The 17,945-nt window shown below is 43.5% G+C and overlaps 1 protein-coding gene across 4 annotated transcripts in view; it reads left to right on the forward strand.

Annotated features, from left to right (window-relative positions):
- MAPRE2 (microtubule associated protein RP/EB family member 2) overlaps positions 1-7,103 on the forward strand; it is a 147,014-nt gene extending 139,911 nt beyond the window's left edge. For all 4 annotated transcript variants that reach the window (XM_008529444.2, XM_008529443.2, XM_070629898.1 and 1 more), the window contains one exon: positions 3,979-7,103. In XM_008529444.2, coding sequence (XP_008527666.1) covers positions 3,979-4,053 — 75 coding nt within the window. In that variant the 3' untranslated portion in view covers positions 4,054-7,103. The remainder of the gene's footprint in view (positions 1-3,978) is intronic.
- Positions 7,104-17,945: the final 10,842 nt, after the last annotated feature.

The following is a 17,945-nucleotide window of genomic DNA, read 5'->3' on the forward strand; positions in this document are numbered from 1 at the left end:
TGAGATACTGTCATGGAAGCCATTGTTAAATGACCTAAAGATACTTTCCCCCCTCAACCAACACCTTTTAGATACAGCCTGTGTTCCTGTCATTGGATGAAGCACTGGGTATACAGAAAGAAAGCATAGCCCCTGCCTCAGAAGAGCTCACAGTCCCAGTGAGAGAGACAGACAGGGAGACCACTAACAGGATATGTCAGATTATGATAAATGTGATAATAGAGACATAAATAAACTTGTGTGGGGAGCAAATAAAGACAGCCTGGAGAGGGACAAGCAGAGACTTCACAGAGAAGATGACATTTGTGTTGGATGTTGAAGGATGACTAGGAATGTCAACAGTTATAGAGCTAAAACTGGGAGAGTATTTTTTCAGGCAGAGGAAACAGCACGAACAAAGCAGAGAGGAAAGAACAGCCGGATGCGGCTGGTGTGGGTGGTGGCAGGTGAGCCAACTGAGTAGATGAGACCTCGTCCATCTAGGAAGTAGGAAGCCATCCAGGAAGTAGGTTTTCATCAAGAAGACCCCTCCTCCCTCCTATGCCCCCATTTTCCTCCCCCAGCAGCCAAGAGCCTTCTTCAAGACTGACTTCCAACTTGCTTGTCTTTCTAATGATTATCATAAGAATAAGGAACTGTAATGCAATCACTCTCAGCTAAACATTTAGAAAGAGGTGATGGATTGATACACAAATATTAGAATTAAGTAAGTAGGTGGCGCTCAAGTGCATAGTCACATATTGGGCATAGTTTTTGCCTGGCCTTCTCCTTACGTGTGCGTTTAAGTTCTTCATTCTTGTATGGCGCATAAGAAAAGGACCATGGTTTTTTCTGTGAGCCTGCACAGTGTTCTGTGGCTGGGAGCTCTCAGTCGTGCTGTGTAACTTCACTGCCTCAGAATCACAGATAGGTTCCCAGACTTTCAGACTGCCTTGATTCGCACCTCAAGCATTAGCAATCCACTGGTAACCTGGGAAGTTTGCTCTTTACACCGATACTACCCAGTAACAGTGGCCTGGGGTCCACAGTTCCTGCAGATGCGTGACATCATGGTGGTGCCCTGTGAATGAGGGAGCTGCCCTCGGCCAGCTGGAGACCACAGAACTGTAGACAGGGGCCCCACACCCACCCGCTTGCTCAACAGGTAGGAAGAGGAGGCCTGAGGCGGGGCCTAATTGAGTGGGTCTCTGGTCCTGCAGCTTGTCACAGGCCCACAGTCACTGGAACCTAAGTCTTTTGATTTTCAGTCCTGGGTTGACTCCATTATCCCAGTTAATTCCCAAGTGGGACATGAGCACACAAGATTGTCTGTAAAACGTCAAACAGATACCCATTTCTGAGGTCTTCCCATCAAGCTGCCTGACATGCACAAAAACAGTTATGTAAGAAAAGCACAATTCAGACCAGCTGCAGTCTGAGCAGTGTGATAACGGAAGGCACCACACTGCTGTGAAAGAGTTAGGATGATGAATAAATCAACATCCCTAACCCTCATGGGGCTCAGAGCCTGGCTGGAGAGGTAGCTGTGTAGCCAGCCAGTGAGAACACACACACACTCACTCACGCTCACACTCACAGCTGCAGTACGAGATCAAGGATGTAAAGCTTAGAAGAGTGATTCATTCCGGCGCAAAGGCAGTGAGTGAGAGAGGGTTCAGGGAGAAACATGTGGCAGAACAGACACATGGCAGTTCCCAGTCCGCCATTCCTAGAGCATTAGTTTCCTCCTTCGCCCCTAGACAAGAGGAGCTCACTTAGTAAGGGAGGCCAGTGACTCTTCCTTCTTGCACTATCCCAGCAAGACGTGCTCTCCTCCTCCCCATGAGAGGACCACCCTCATGTGTGCCAAGCAGTGGGCATAGCGGTTCGCTGAGGATGCTGCAGTGACGGTCCAGGGGCCTTGGGATGAGCTGGCAGAGCTGGAGTGAAGGGCGTCAGGGTCCTGAGGTCGAAGAACACCCGCAGTAAAGGAATTAAGGAGTGAGGGGCCCACAGGACAGCATGATGTGGGCAGAGAGTAGGCTCTTGGGCCTTCACATCGCAGAGGTCGAGCAGTGCTGGGGGGTGAGAATGGGGTGTGGGCATGCGCCTGGGGAGAGCTAACAATAATTAAATACTCTGTCTTTTGGCGCCCAGCCAGTAAGGGACAGTGCTACATTTGAACCCAAGTCTTCAGTAACTTTCTACTTTTCTGATTTCTACTGTCACTTTCTACTGTCGTCACAGAAAAGACTACTTTCTTAAAAATTATTTTCACTTCAAGTATATTCCAAAGAGTCCTCCCACCAAGAAGTAATAATTACAGCTCACACTTGCCAAACACTATTCTAAGCACTTTACCTATTTTAACTCATTGAGTCCTCTCTTGAATTCAGTGACTCCATTGATTCATTGATCAGTGAAACTTATTGAAACCTCTGTTAAATGGATACTCGTTATATCCTCCATTTTACAGATGAGAAAACTGAGGCACAGCACAGTTAAGTTATATGCCCAAAGTCACCCAGCTTGTAAATAGTGAAGCCATTCATAAATATATGAACTCCAGAGTCCATGCTTATAACCTTGACATTATACTGCCTTCCAGAAGATAAGTAGCATGTGACCTTGGCTGTAGTCTTGGTCATCCATTCTTGCATCCTCTGTGATTTCTTCCTCTCGACACAGCATGCATTGAATTCACAGTAAGTGAAGTATGATGCGGATGGATGAGGCCTGATCCCTGACTTCAGTAGCCTCAGGATCCAGTGGGTGAGGCCACAAGAGTCAAGACAAACGAGATTACAAGTCAGAGTTTTATAGCCAAGGAGAAGACCAAGTGCTGTAGGAGAAGGGAAAGAAATCACTCCAGCTCAGGGATCCGGGGAGATGATCCTACCATATTAGAGTTGGATCTTGACAGGCGTGTCCTCAGCTAAAGAGAATATGGGCCAGATAGGAAGAGGATGGCTCAGGGCAAGAAGGGAGTGAGTGTGCAAAGTACGAGAGGACAAGCACATACATAGGTCCCAGTGTGTGCTCCCAACTGTCTCGCAGAAACAGTGCCCGTTCCTGAGGGAGCTGGGGAGCAGTCGGCCCCACTGATGAGGCGCACTCCCTCTGCTTGGGTAATCAAGAGCTAATTATTCTTTGTGAGGTCACAAAAGTAAAGAATTTGCAGCTAAGGGTGACCATGGCTGATGTTCCCTGGAGTTGGTGTTCGTGATGGTTCATGACGTGCTTCACTGGCTCAGGAAAGTGAATGAGCCAAGTAGAGGAACACCTCAACCCCCTGGGTCCCAGTCAGTAAACGGAAAGTTAGCAAAAAAGGCCTCACACACCCAAAATAGATGTCCCAAAGTCCTTGAGCTAAAGCTCCTGAGCTCCCCTGAGGAAGAGGCGTCCTTGCCCGGGGCAGCCCACTAACCGTGATTATTATCCTTTCCTTACCACCCCACTCCAACATGTTGCTTCTCTGCATCATATGAGTAACGGGTTATAACAAAGGGTCTACTTCAAGCAGACATGGCACCGGGTGAGAAGAATGACAGCAGGACAGGGAACGGATCAGAACCTCTGCATCATGGGTGTAACCATCTGACACACCACAGGGACCTCGGGCTCTGTGCTGTGTCACAACAGGTTCACCCGAGGCTAACATGATGCTCTTGAGTCATTGTGTTTGGTTTACTCTTTTACAGAGGGTAGGAAAATATGTAATCTGTTCTCTGAAGATTTCCTTCCAAAACGGTTAGAAGGAAAGTTTGGTGTGTAAAGCCTGATGACTGTGCTTCTAGAATGATCCATCATTTGATGGAACAGGGAAGCGAAGGCATTGCTGTGTGTGCATTGGCTCCTAGGAGCAAGGAGGCACTGGCATGGCGAGCTGTGCCTACTCCATGCTCTTCACTGCCTGCATAGTGATAATGGGGCTGGGACGCTGCGTGGCCTCAGGCACAGTAAACTGTTTCAGCTGAAACTTCTCCCCCTGCCCCGCAGGAGGGCCACCCTGAAGAGCCGGAAGCAGAGGAACAGGTCCATGAGCAGCAGCCCCAGCAGCAGGAAGAGTACTGAACCGTGGTGGCAGCTCTCGACACTTCCATTTTGCATGGGAACTTTTCTTCTGGAGAATTGGAACATGTGTGGCCTCAAGCTCAACAGAAACCAGTTGTTCCCAATCTGCCGTTAACATCAACGCGCTGTTACATACACCAGCCACTGCGCTCGGTTCCCATTTCCTTTGCCAAGACGCATTAGCAGCCGGCCGTTCGGCGGCCTACCCAAGAGATCATGGGGTCACATACCTTCAACTTCACCACTTGGCTGCTTGAGATTGGTTCTGCTCTTTTCATTTCTTTCCAGAGCAACTCTCCCCACCCCACCATCACCACCACCAACACCCCCTTTTTATCCTGGTGTGAAACAATGGTAATTTGATATATGGTATTTATATTGGCATTTCTCAACCCAGTGTCACTAGATGTCACACACATTTGTGGTGCTTCGATGTTTGCAAGTCTAACCTCTGAACGTAAATTTGGTCAAGTGATAAATTGGAACAAAGGGAAAGAGATACTTGATATGAAAGCCATAATGACAGTGACTTGTTTCATGGGGGAAAACAGAGTCAGTTTCTCCCTCTACTCACAACATTAAAGGGAAAAAAAAAAATGGATTCAAAACTAGGACTTCAGGGCCCGGCAGTGTTCGCACATCAGCATGTTAGACAACCACACAGAATGTTGTTCACTCAAGGAAAACACCGTCTCCATTTGGCCCTCTCACCACTTGCCCCTGCTCTCCCCCACCCTGGTTCTCATGCTGTTTTCTTTCTCAGGGTCCTCTTTGGTGGGCAGCCACTCCCCAAGAAGCTGTCATCAGTTGTCTGCAGTCCAGAGGAGGTCTGCGTAGGTACAGGTCCACCTGCCTCAGTCCCTCCCTCCTTGTGTGGGTTTCAGCCCAAATCCTGTTCGCCACACTAGGGGACTCCTACTAAAGAATGACTTCAGAGTGTGCAGCCCCGAGTTTCAGGGTTCTGTGCACCCTGCTGCACACTTGCTGGAAGCCTGGGACTGCAGACCTTATTAATAGGAGCATAATTCCAAGGGAGAATCATGGTTCTGAAGTCTGGTGTTGACACTGGAATGACAGCACAGAAAAATCCATGATTCCCAGTACCTTCTGGAATAAGAAATTTCCCGTCTGTAATACAAGGGCCCTCCTTGTCATTGACCTTTGCTAAACCATGGCAATTCAGAAATACAGGAAACATTAATGAATTAAAAGCATTCCTTATTTTTTTAACTAATATTTGCACATTTTCCTAGTATCTTTCCAAATCTTTGCCTTCTTTTTTTTTTCCTTTGACAGATGGTATCCCTTCCTGGATCATTCATTTCACTTGGTTTCTAACTTTAGATTTACTTTCACTTGTTATTGGACTTAGCAGGTGCAACGAAAACAAGAAACAAGTGTGCCCACCCCACTTTCCTCTTAAACGCTTAAAATAAATTTCTGAATTATGTATCATAAAGCTTTGAAATTTCTTTATTAATTGATGAATTGCTAATTCTAAAGTCTGGCATTGAAGCTTTCCACCAAAAGAAGTCTTCTCAAAATAAATCTTTTGCGGCAAAGTGGTATTTATTGAGTTATATGTGAAAAAGTTTGCTTGTATTTTTGAGGTTATTACAGCACACTGTGCAGAATTGGACAGATGTTCTGTGGTGTTTGGTTTCCCTTTCTTCTCTCTCCTGCTTGCTCTGCACTACAGCGGCAGCTCATTTCTCTCAGGCTGAAAAGCCTGGCTCTCGGCAGTGACATCCTCCCACACCTGGTTACAGGTAGTGGTTGTGCTATATGCAGCATCATGCTTAACCAATTGTCACCCCCACCCCAAGCCTGTTGCACCCACTGAGTTTCCTTTTTTAAAAGATAGCTCTTGTAAAGAGGCACAGTAAATAATTCTATGCAGATCATATTTCAGTGGTTCCTAGGCCATTCTTTGCCTACTCTGGACATCTCAGTAATACCCAGTGCCAGGTGGATCATGACCCAAACTCCCATCATGTGGGTGCACATGCATGGAGAGCAGGGTCTTCTCCAGAAACCACTGGATACTTTTGACTTGCTTAAGTGTCACTAGTGACACTCAGCTACTCCATTCCTCCCAAAATCGCTAACCTTCTCAGCTGTAAACACACTGGCCAGATACCTTAGCCTGCAAAGAGAACTTTTCCCAGTCGTCATACTTATTCCTCCTTCCTGAAGTCTTGGGACAGACCATTTATTTGGAGAAGAGCTACAAATTCCTCTTGCTGTCCCCATCTGAAATATCTTCCATTGTGCTGCGTCACATTGTGACATCACTGATGCTTTGGGGAATCTTGAACAGCTGAGTTCCTCAGTCCTCTTCGGCTGCACCCCAGCTTCTGTGCAGACCATCTCCGGTTTCCCAGGGCTGCTTTCTTCCCGATGGCAGCACCCCATCCTTCTCTCATCTTGGCATCCGGGACATGCTTTCCTCCATGACCCCTTGTCACGCATCACCCTGCTGGGCCGAGAAGTATCCTTTGGGGTGTGCTCTGCTCCCCCTCTCAGAAGCTGGACTGCATTCTTGGTCCCCCCCACCGTGGCTGGTTATAGCACTTCCACTGCTCATGTCAGATAGGAAGTGATTGAAGCAGGGGGCAGAGAGAGAGCCCGTCTTCTTTCTAAGCAGAAAAGCAGAAAAAGAAAAGACACAGGCAAACACCCTGTTGACCTGAGAGAAGTAAACTCCAGAAGGGAACCAAGAACTCTTCCCTTCCCTGGTGAGTATTTCCATTATTCCATTAAGGTTTAATATGCATTCAGATTACTTTTACTAAATAGTACACCATAAAGCTTTTGTTATATATTAAATGTAAACTGAAAGGAATGTAAACATATGTATTGTTAATTATAAATAGAGATAAGTAATGACATTAATAGATGAAAAAGTCTTATTCAGATGTATCACATTCATTTTACATTACCCACCTATTGTCGCATGGTAGAATAGTTTTTTGTCTCTGAATATGTGAATAACTTGACTTGCGTTTATCTTTTTACATATTTAATAAAAAAAAAAGTATATGTTAAAATTGGCCTCGATCTTATAGATTCTTAAATTTTTATGCTAAAGGTTTCCTTTGGAGTGAGCATGTATATACGAATAGGCTATTTGTGTGGATTCACACATCTACCCACATTTTAGGATGATTTGCATGGGGGGGAGGGTCTTTGTTTTTATTGATGACACGTTTTAACAGGAATTACAGAATGGTATTTGATATCAAATGTAGCAGCTGTGATACCTTTTGAAAAAACTTCACCAAAAATAAAGATAAAATATTGCTTTGGGCAACATTTCACTTGCAGGAAACAAAAAACCCAGTTCCTGCAGGTCCAGCCTGCTCCATCTGGATGAGACAGGGCTGGGCCAGCAGAAAACTGGGGAGGAAGCGGGCAGATGTTTCGAAGTGAAGCTTTGTGGCAGAACGACCTATGATTGGCAGAAGCTCTGTGATTAAGAGTATTTCCCCACTCCGGTTTGCTGACCTTAAGCAATGAGGATTTATAGACATAAGATATAAATGGAATACAAAACTTAGAGGCACAAGAAAAGGTGAAAAAAAGAAATGTCTTAAAACCAGTCCAGGGAGTCTCCTGTGGACACCGTAGAACAGGTGACGACAGTCGTTGGCAGGCTTCGCCCAGGCGCCCGCAGGTTACTGAGCTTCACCCTGAAGGATGCCAGTCTTTCCTAAACTGTTTTCAGGCACCACCTAGAGGCCAGTTTTGTTTCTATACTATCCTGTGGCAGCTAGTTTCCATTCACTTGCCTTTAGGCACTTTTAAGAGCAGAGAAGTGGGAAAATACAGAAGACAAAGATACTGACACCTTTCTCCATCTACACTACTTTCTCCACAGGGTATGTTTGGATAGAAGTCCTTGAGCCATTACCTGGGTTGTGAAATCTCTCATGCTCAGAGCACACGTGTGTTTCCATTTAATTCACCAACCCTGGGTTGTCAATCACCAGATCTTACACTTAGCTCTTTGTGCACAAATAGTCAAGAAGACATGTGATTCATCTTTCTTAAAAGCACACGGGTGGACTCTACTAATCACATCACTCCTGGTTCGAAAGTGATGAAATAACATGTTTGCTCCATTTTATTAAATCTGAGATTATCTCTAAAAATTTAATGTGTTCCTACTGATATTGTGTAGTCTTATGAGTCCGGGGGGTCAGTTAATGTAATTCCACTAAATTTAATTTATAAAATGCCAGTTCTCTAAAATGAAACACACACACAACTTCATTTCTGACCCTTCTTCTTCCTCCCAACTGCCAGAACACAGCTACTATGATCGTATTGGCTGCTATCATTAGTGAGCATTCACTGACCCAACTTCTCAGCACTAACACGGTTGCCAAACAGCACAAGTGTGAGAGCAGAGCATCTCCCTGGATGTCTAACAACTCGTGTCTTGCTGAACTGGGAACTCAGAAGACACATTCTCCGTTCATTGGAAGAGTTCTGGCTTTATGGCCTAAAGGAAGGCAAAGCTTAAAATACACTGAGCCCTGCAGGACCCTCAGAGAGCACCAGGACTTCAGATCATAAAACTGCCCAAGGGCAGGCCCCCCACCCACCGCCCAAAGTCTGACCCGGACCCCACATCTTGTGTAGGCAGGGCTTACACAGAAGGTGCATTTGCTAAGGTCTGGCTGCTTTCTCTGTTGGGTTTAGGAGTGTAACAAAAATGAAAGGCCCAGCTGAAGTTAATTGGTCAAATGTCTTTTTCTCTCTTTCCATTGGAAAAAAAAAAGTTGAACCTTTTAGCTTGCCAAGTTTTAATTTCTTAAACAGGTTTCTTGTGGTATTTTGTAACTATTTTATCAAGACTTGGTGTAAATTAAATGTTGTTAAAGGGTAATAACATGTTAATGTATAATGTTATGATATTCAGTAGAAATGAGCCTAGTACTGAAATGTATTCTTTTTCAGATAATAAAAAAGTTAAGTACACACTTCCTGCTTTGTAGCAAACATCCCTCATATTTTTACACTGTGGTATTTCTTCAGGTCTTAAGGTTATTTGTATAATACAACTTAAAAAAATTTTTTATGGGGCCAGCCCAGTGGTGCAGCGGTTAAGTTCGCATGTTCTGCTTTGGTGGCCCGGGGTTCACCGGTTCTCCCAGGTGCAGACATGGCACCGCTTGGCAAGCCATGCTGTGGTAGGAGTCCCACATGTAAAGTAGAGGAGGATGGGCATGGATGTTAGCTCAGGGCCAGTCTTCCTCAGCAAAAAAAGGAGGATTGGCAGGAGTTAGCTCAGGGCTAATCTTCCTCAAAAAAAGAAAAAAAGATATGTTTATCTTATTCACTAAAGTGGTCAAATCTGACAGCTGAAATGAACCTTTAGAAATTAGAGAAGTAATGAAAAGTTCCCATAAATGTATTCAGAATTTTATTCTGATCCAAATTCACAGCTTACTACTAGAACACTCTCTTCCAATCTGACATATTTATTATATGGATGAAATGCGACCTCCTACCAGTGGAACAATTTTTTACCAGTTTGAAACTTTTCTCAAAGAAAGACCACAGAAAATCAGTTAAATGTTAGTCTCTTACAGGCGAAGCTGTCTGACAGATAGGTTCAGGGGCCTTTCTGTCCTGTAGATACAGACACTGTCCAGTCACCTGAACTAGAAAAAGGGGCAGAGAAGGGAAAAGTGAATTTTACCCCAGAACATTTTCAATTTTTCTGGAGAGAATGGTTTTGAAATTAATAGCACAAGATGCTGACCAGTCCATAGCTAAGACCTCATCACCACAACATCCAAGGTTGTCTAGTTTTCCTTCTTTTTTTAAATTCTGACACCATTTACTTAGAGATGAAAAAGATATTCCTTTTAAACTAAAGATTTAATAGGCACAGAGTGAATGGTTATATCTGTCATACCTACAGTAGATGTAAAAGGCCTCAAATGTAATAATTTTTCTCTTCTAAAAACATAATGTTGGAAATTGATAGACGTGGTTGTATCACCACCGTTTTTACTAAGCAAAGATTTTACCGTGTAGGTAATCCCTAGTTAGAACACATGATTTTGTGAGCCACTGAGTATTTAAAAGAGGCCTCAAACATTTGATTTGAAAACTCTCAGACAGTTTACGTACAGCTTAAAAATGGGGTTTTTTTGCAGTTACACACTCAACATACTGTGAAATGACCTCATTTAACCCCTTAGCATCCTAACTGATGAGAATGCTCGTCATGATCTAGTGTACTTCACTGTGATGTTGTTACCCAAACTGGTTTCCAGGTTGCTGTGAAATGCCTCTCCCATTTTCTTAAGTGACTATGCTGCATTCCACAAAGGAAAAAAAAGGGGGGTGAATTTATGTGTAGAAGCGCCCCAAACCCAACAGGGCTGTGCTTTGGGGCTAAACTTATTGTAGGCTTTTGAAAGCCTAGATGGAGGGCTCCTGAACAACTGTACCTGTCAAAGCTGTGCCTACAAGGACTTCCAGCTCCCTCCTAACTCCCTTACTTCTTCCACTTCACTGGGAGTCCTGTGCTGTAATTTTCCTTCTACAGGAAGGGGTGGGGAAGACTGGAAAAGGAGACAATGGTGTGAGAGGTGAGCCCTCTTGCCTTCTAAGATATTTTTAAAATAATCCTGTATCCATCAAGTCACTTGTTCCTATTTCGAAAATAGCACGGGGACTTGACCTTGTCATCAACCCAGATGTGGCCCAACAAGGACAGATTAGCTTGAGGCAGGGGCTGTGTGCTTGCTTCATAGGAGAATCCAGTGAGAACCCAGGCCCTCAGGGAAACCGAAGGCCGGTGGAGGCAAGCATGAGGCAGAGGGCCAGCAAGAGGATTCCACCAGGGCTGCCGCTTTAGCACGAGACAAGCCCACGGCTCCAAGTATCTTGACCATGGAAGGTCTTTGGTCATTTGGCCCATTAATGTTGCTCCTCTGGAGAAACTGTGCTCGGTAAACCAGAGAAGGAACTGGCTGCTGCTTCACAGAAAGGGTGTTTATTCCTGGAAACGTTTCTTTAGTGAAAAGATGTGTATCTTCAAGTGTTGACTCAACTGTCTCTCCAAGAAGAAATAGAGGGAAAAATGACCAAACGGAGCCTCTCTTTAAATTTAAAACATATATCCAAGAAACCTGCTAATACTGCCTCAGAAAGAGCCGAAAGAAATTGTTAAGCTAAAAAGGGCAGGGAAGAGGGGAGAGTGTTTTTGTTTTTCTCCTCCAATTTAATTGTTTTCAAAAGCTGAGCACCAACCATGGGCAAAACACAACGGTCAATCGTGACTTTTTACTCCTAAAATATCATGTCACTGTCCCTCAGTTACTCTGATGGAACTCTAGAGAAAGAGGCCTTCTGAATCCATACCTGCCTTAGTCCCAAAAAAGTAAACTGAAGCAGTTTACATGTTTTTTAAAGCAGAATAGTACCTTTAAGTAAGGAAATCAGAGCAAAGGGAAAGGAAGGAAGGAGGGAAAAGATGAATCCAGAAGTAGGGTCAGTAGGCTCACAGGTGCCCTGAGGTCTTCTAGACTTTACTAGGGCCAAGGGGAAAAAGTGACCTCTGAGCTTCCTAGTTGCCAACACAGAGAGGGAAGTAATCATTACTCAATTTAAAGTGTCCATTAGCTGAAAACAAATCAGTCACTTAGGAGGACAGATACTTAGGCCGGAAAGAAATTTCTCCATGGCTCCTCTTGGGAAGAAATTAACTGATGAGGGGAGCCTGACCTTAACAGCATCTCACAGCAAATACAGCAACAGTCTAACAGGCCTGTCCCCGTTAGTCTTCAGCACTGTCTCTGATGACGTAATGCCAAGACACAGTTCAGTAAAAACCGATCTACCAGGGACCAAAACTGTGTGTGGAAAGAGCTTCTGGAGTTTCGGGCTTCATCCCGGGAGAAAATGTCGAGTACCCAGAGGAGCGGTGGGAGGGCCACCATAGGTACCACTCCTTGTGGCACAGTTTAGGTAAACACTGAAGGGCAGAGAGCGTGACTTTCTACTCCCTGACAGTACTAGAGGCCAGACACTGGATGCTGCTGATTAAGACCCAGTTCCCTTCCTAACGGTCAGCAAATGTGATTTCAGAGGTAATTTTTGGATGTGGGGTTGCTCTTTACACTGAAGGCTGAGGAGCCTGGCCAGGACACATGCCAGAAGAGGAGGCCACCCCACCCCTTGTGGAGATGGGAGGAGACCCATGGGCAGGGTCACAGTTTTCCCCAGAAGCATTATAAGGGTCTGACTTGTGAGTTTTTGTTTATTCAATTATCCTTGGCAATTTACTGAGAGGGCAATTTTCAGTGTAGATTACAAATATGAAACTATGGGCTGTTACATACTCCTATAACAGTCAAAATTATCCTGGAGGTAGTCCACAGACACATGGTATGTTTCCTAAGTCCAAAAATAAGTCTGTAGGGAAAAAAGGCATCATGTTTTAATAGCAATCTCACTATATAAAACCCTTTACAGGTTGCAAAATGGTTTCACAAATAACCACATAGAGGACAAAGAGAACAGGCTTTGAAAATACTCCGACTTGGAGTCAAATCCCAACCACCCCACTTCTAGCTGTGTGATTGTCAACAAATTGCACATCATTTCTTAGCCTCCACTTCCTCATCTGAATATGCAGATTCAACCTACCTCACAAAGTTGTTTTGAAGAATAAATGATATAATGTGTATAAAATACCTTGCACATAGTAGATAGTTAATAAATGGTAGCTATTATTACTAATTTTGGTTTTGATAGTCCTGTGAAGGAGATAATATAGATACTATAACAATAATAGTACCCTGGTACTAGACATTGCAGTAATGCCCACTGCTCCCACTGCCCCTGCAGAAGGAAGCCCTTGGCAGGAATGTTATACCACATAATCCTACCCACTCCCAGCCACAGCTGATGGTCCAGAGTTGATGGTCTAGGGTTGCCAGTGACCACATGGCCTGACTCTCTGAGCTAGGCCAGTCAGATACTCCCCTCTCATTTATGCTAAGGATTGAGGACCTTAGCAGTGGGAGCTGGATTTTAAAAGGATGCAGAGTAAAAGGAGGCATGAGGAAAGATCATGCCAAGCTGATGTTATACATAAGCAGTTGCTCTGAAATAGAAGGAAGATGGAAGGAGTAAAAGGAGAAGAGAGCAGACACTCAGGAAAGAACTAAGGAACACCTTAGCTAAGATCCACAAATATCTACTGCTTCCTTGAATCCAGAAACACCCACCAGTTTTTTTCGGAAATCTAGGTGATCAGTTTTATTGAGGTCACATATATGAGTAATCTTAAAATAAGACAGAGATAACTTGAATGAATTCTTCCTTGCAACCTAAGACATTTTCATGAGGTGAGGACTTGCCCAAGTTTAAAGAACAGAAGGGACCTTCAAGACAATCCAATCCCAGGCCCATCTTAGCTCCCAGCCCACAACCAGCATCACCTGGCAGCTATGTGGATGAAGAAAGCAACCTGGACGTCCAGTCCCCTTGAGCCTTCAGATGCCTCCCAGCATCCGTACGTCTGACAGCAACCACAGGAGAGACCCCAAGCAAGAAGTGTCCAGCTAACCCACGGAACCATGGAAATAATACTAAACTAGTCTAAGTCTCTACGTGTAGGATGGCTTGTTACATGGCAACAGACAACTAGAGCAATGCAGATGATAGTGAAGGACAATCTTATCGTTACTTTGTGCAGACATCATCATGCAGAGAGAATATGATTTCAGTCACATTTCTCCTGTAACAGCTGTAAAATAATTTGACACATCCCTTCACTTTGTTGAGCTTCATAAAATGAAAATGTAAAATGAGAGAATTAGACTACATGATCTTTGAGATCCCTTCTGTTCTTAAAAATTCTGATTCCCAACAAATAACAATCAAAACACATCGCCCCAGAGGGCTAGGTCCCTGAGCTACCTAAGAAGCCGTGAAGAGTGCGAAGGAAAGTCAAACGTTAAGTAAAACTAGGCTTTTAGAGGCTGCTTCCCAACACATAGTTGATGCTCAAAATACGTTGTTTGAATTGAAATATCACTTTCATGGGTAGTTTGATTTCATTTAATTTGTTTTTTCTCAGTTATTTGATCAGAAGTCACTTGCTAAGCAAATGAAATAAGGAAGAGTAAACACAGACAGGTTCAAAGTGAATTTTCAACATGAATTAGTTAAATAAGATCTCCATTTTGTTCCTTCACTGTCTTCTACAGACTTGTACCAAAGTTCCCGAAGTTTTCCAGCCAATGGGCACATCTCCTCAACCTGCTGCCACTCAGGTTATCCCTCCCAGGGCAGTTGGGCAGGTGGAAGCCACAAGCAAGTCACTCATTACATGTAACATTCAACTTTCATCTAACCCCCTCTCAACAATAAGGACATGGCCTCACCTACCTCCACCTCATTTCTGGCACTTTTTTTCACTCCTGAAAAGATTATATATTTACATACCTACTGCAGTGGACATGACACAATTTTCAACACAGTGAACAGGACGTGTCCATTCCTCTAGCCTTTCCAGAAGCCCTGTAACTGCAAAGAGGACCAGGGAGACAGGAGAAGCATAGCCAGCAAACGGGCTCTGATGCGGTGTCACTCATTAGCAATTGATCACCCTGCACTGTTGAAATAACAAGCCAGCACATGTGGAAGTAACCAGGGAGGCAATGTTGGCTAAAGAAAGCACATTAAAAGTCACCATTATCTACAAAAATTTCCTCTTTCTTCCTGCTCTGCTCTCTCCCCCAAACTTCCTTCTCCTGAAACTGCCTTTCTTATACTGAGGACTAGAAAAACTGGGCTATTTGCAAAGAGAAGTTTATGGGCAATGCTTCCTTTGGGTAGATTTCTTCATTGGTTGTGATTTTAAAAAATGGCTCAGGGATCATTTAAAACATATTTTACTGGACATGCCCTTCACTTCCAACATAGAAATCACACTATCTACCTTTCTTTGTATTGCCAACTTCTGAATATCCAGGGGGGAAACTAGCCATTGCCACATTCATCAGGATAATAGCACCAATTGCTGGGTGAGACTCAACGGCACATTCTGCTTTGGCCACCTTTAAGGAAGACAGCAAAGACAGTGACCCAGCAGACGGTGCATTCTCTGACACTTCACATGTACTCAGTGACTCATCCACAGTCACAGTGGATAAGGGCCCATCTTTGAATTCTGGCAAGTTATTAGGCTATTTCCTGCAACTTGCTCAGTTTGCTTATCTGAAGCATAGAGATAATAACAATAGCCCTCTTGTATGCCCACAGCCTAACACATCGTAGGTGCTCAATAAATAATAGTTATATCCATGAACTTCAGCACAGTGTATAACTATGTATATTTATTAGTGTAATTATTTGACTAATTTCTAACATTTTCACTACTAAACTCCATGCACCATAACCATTTAGACTATGTCTGTCTGGTGCAACATGCTAGCCCTATCATCTAGCATGCTGACTGACACATAGAAGGTGCACAGTACACTTATTGATGAATGAAACTGCCCCTACATAGGGTTATTAGGAAGATTTAATAATACATGCAAAGAGCTGTACACATGTATGTATGCATGCACAAATGCCTGGCACTAGGTAGGTTGTTGTTATGTTGTTAGCACCTAGTATGTTGTTGGCTGCTTCCATTAGTAGTAGTAGTGCTGGTGGTGGTGATATTATTTCTCTCAATCCGTGCCTGAACTCAAGTTTAGTATGAAAAGGAAATACTCTCTCTGCTCTCCAGAGAGAGAGGCAGCCATCCAGAGACAGTACCCACACTACTGCTCCTTTGTGGATGCCACCACCACCATTTTCATTTCTAGCTCTGAATTCCTGCCTGCTCTCCCCACAATCCACCCACCACTCTACATTCACTCTTCTGGCTTCTGTTCAGTCCCCAGAAGAATAAAAACTTCCACAGTTAACTGGTAGATGATAAGCTTTCTACTCAACACTAAGCACTGGAAATCTTTGGATCTACATCTTCTAAATGGGCTCTTGACAGAAAGCGGACTGGAGATCATTGGTCACCTAGTGGTGTCTTAGAAGAGAGAAGTAGCTTGCCCTGTGTTACCACAGGTTTCTCTTGAAGGAGGTAGATCTTCTTTCTCTCTTAACACATTATATTGTGATTAGTGCTATTTAAAGCTTGTGTTCATTCTAGGGTATGATGTCAGGGATGGGACCATTTTGTCTACAAATTTAATATTGCCAGCATCTAGCCATTTTGAGCAAAACTCAGTGTATGTTTACCAAAAAAGAAGGGGAAAGGTGCAGTGACAGAGCTTAGAGTTATCTCCTATATATCCATTTTGCTCACCATTAAAACAAATAACAAAAATTTAATTTTATATTAAAGAAAATTACAATCCAGGTGGTCAGAAGAACAAGAGAGATAAGAACACAGGATTGGATAAAACAATGGAGTGTGGCTTGATTCTCATGAGCACGGAAGTTTAATATCATGATTTTAAAAGATACTGCTTTATCATATGATGTATATTCAAGTGTTGGAGATTGAGTTCCAGCGATAAATATTAGATCTGACTACGTGATTGTGCTTGATTTTGAACTCTTCTTATATAAACCTCAAAACCAAAATTGAGAGGTGATGAAGAAGAACAATAAAATAGTGAGTTAGAAAAAGACTTAGCAACTCTCTAGACCAGTAATTCTCTAAATGTGATGCTGGGGCCCTTGGAGAGCCCCAAGACCTATCAGGGAGTCCTTGAAATCAAAATCATTTTCAGAATGATACTAGGACATTATGTGCCTTTTTCACTCTCATTCTTGCATCAATGTACAGTGAATCTTATCCAAGATTACATGATGTATGATATTGCAGGAGACAGAAACAGATTCAACAGTCCAACTATCTTCTATTAAGCCAGACCTTAAAAAAATCTACACAAGGGCTGGCCCCGTGGCCAAGTGGTTAAGTTCGCGCACTTCGCTGCAGGCGGCCCAGTGTTTCGTTGGTTCGAATCCTGGGTGTGGACATGGCACTGCTCATCAAGCCACGCTGAGGCAGCGTCCCACATGCCACAACTAGAAGGACCCACAACGAAGAATATACAACTATGTACTGGGGGGCTTTGGGGAGGAAAAGGAAAAAAATTTAAAAAAATAAAAATCTTTTAAAAAAAACAAAATTTACACAAATGTAAAATAATATCACTTCTCTCACTAAATTTTTGTTTTGAAAAAAGTTAGTTTCTATGTTCATCTGTAATGAGTTTATTGTTGCTTTTTTAAAAGAACATTTTTAATTTCTCAGTTTTCATTTCTAATATGGTAAATATCAATAACTATAACCCATATAAACAAAAGTGCTTTGTAGTTTTCAATATTTTTTGAGTCTAAATGGAGTCTGAGACCATCAAATGTGAGAACCACTGCTCTAGGCCTGTGATTCTTAACCAGGAATTTGCAATCAAATCAGGTGCTAGCTTTTCCATGTGGTAACTGATAAAGAGGGCAAAGAAGCACTCGAAGCCCCATTGCCTCACCTGTAAAATTAGAGGGTCACAGTAAACATAGAGGGCTGGGGTCACAAAAGTATTGTGAGGGGCCAGCCCCGTGGCTGAGTGGTTAAGTTCATGCTCTGCTTCAGTGACCCAGGGTTTTGCCAGTTCGGATCCTGGGTGTGGACCCGGCACCACTCATCAGGCCATGCTGAGGTGGCGTCCCACATAGCACAACCAGAAGGACCTACAACTAGAACATACAACTATGTACTAGGGGGCTTTGGAGAGAAGAAGATTGGGAAAAAAAAAAAAAAGGAATAGCAACAGATGTTAGCTCAGTTGCCAATCTTTTAAAAAAAAAAAATATTGTGAAATAATTAGCAGCGAGCATTCCTG

The sequence above is a fragment of the Equus przewalskii genome, chromosome 7 (assembly GCF_037783145.1).
Source record: "Equus przewalskii isolate Varuska chromosome 7, EquPr2, whole genome shotgun sequence".
NCBI lineage: Eukaryota > Metazoa > Chordata > Mammalia > Perissodactyla > Equidae > Equus > Equus przewalskii.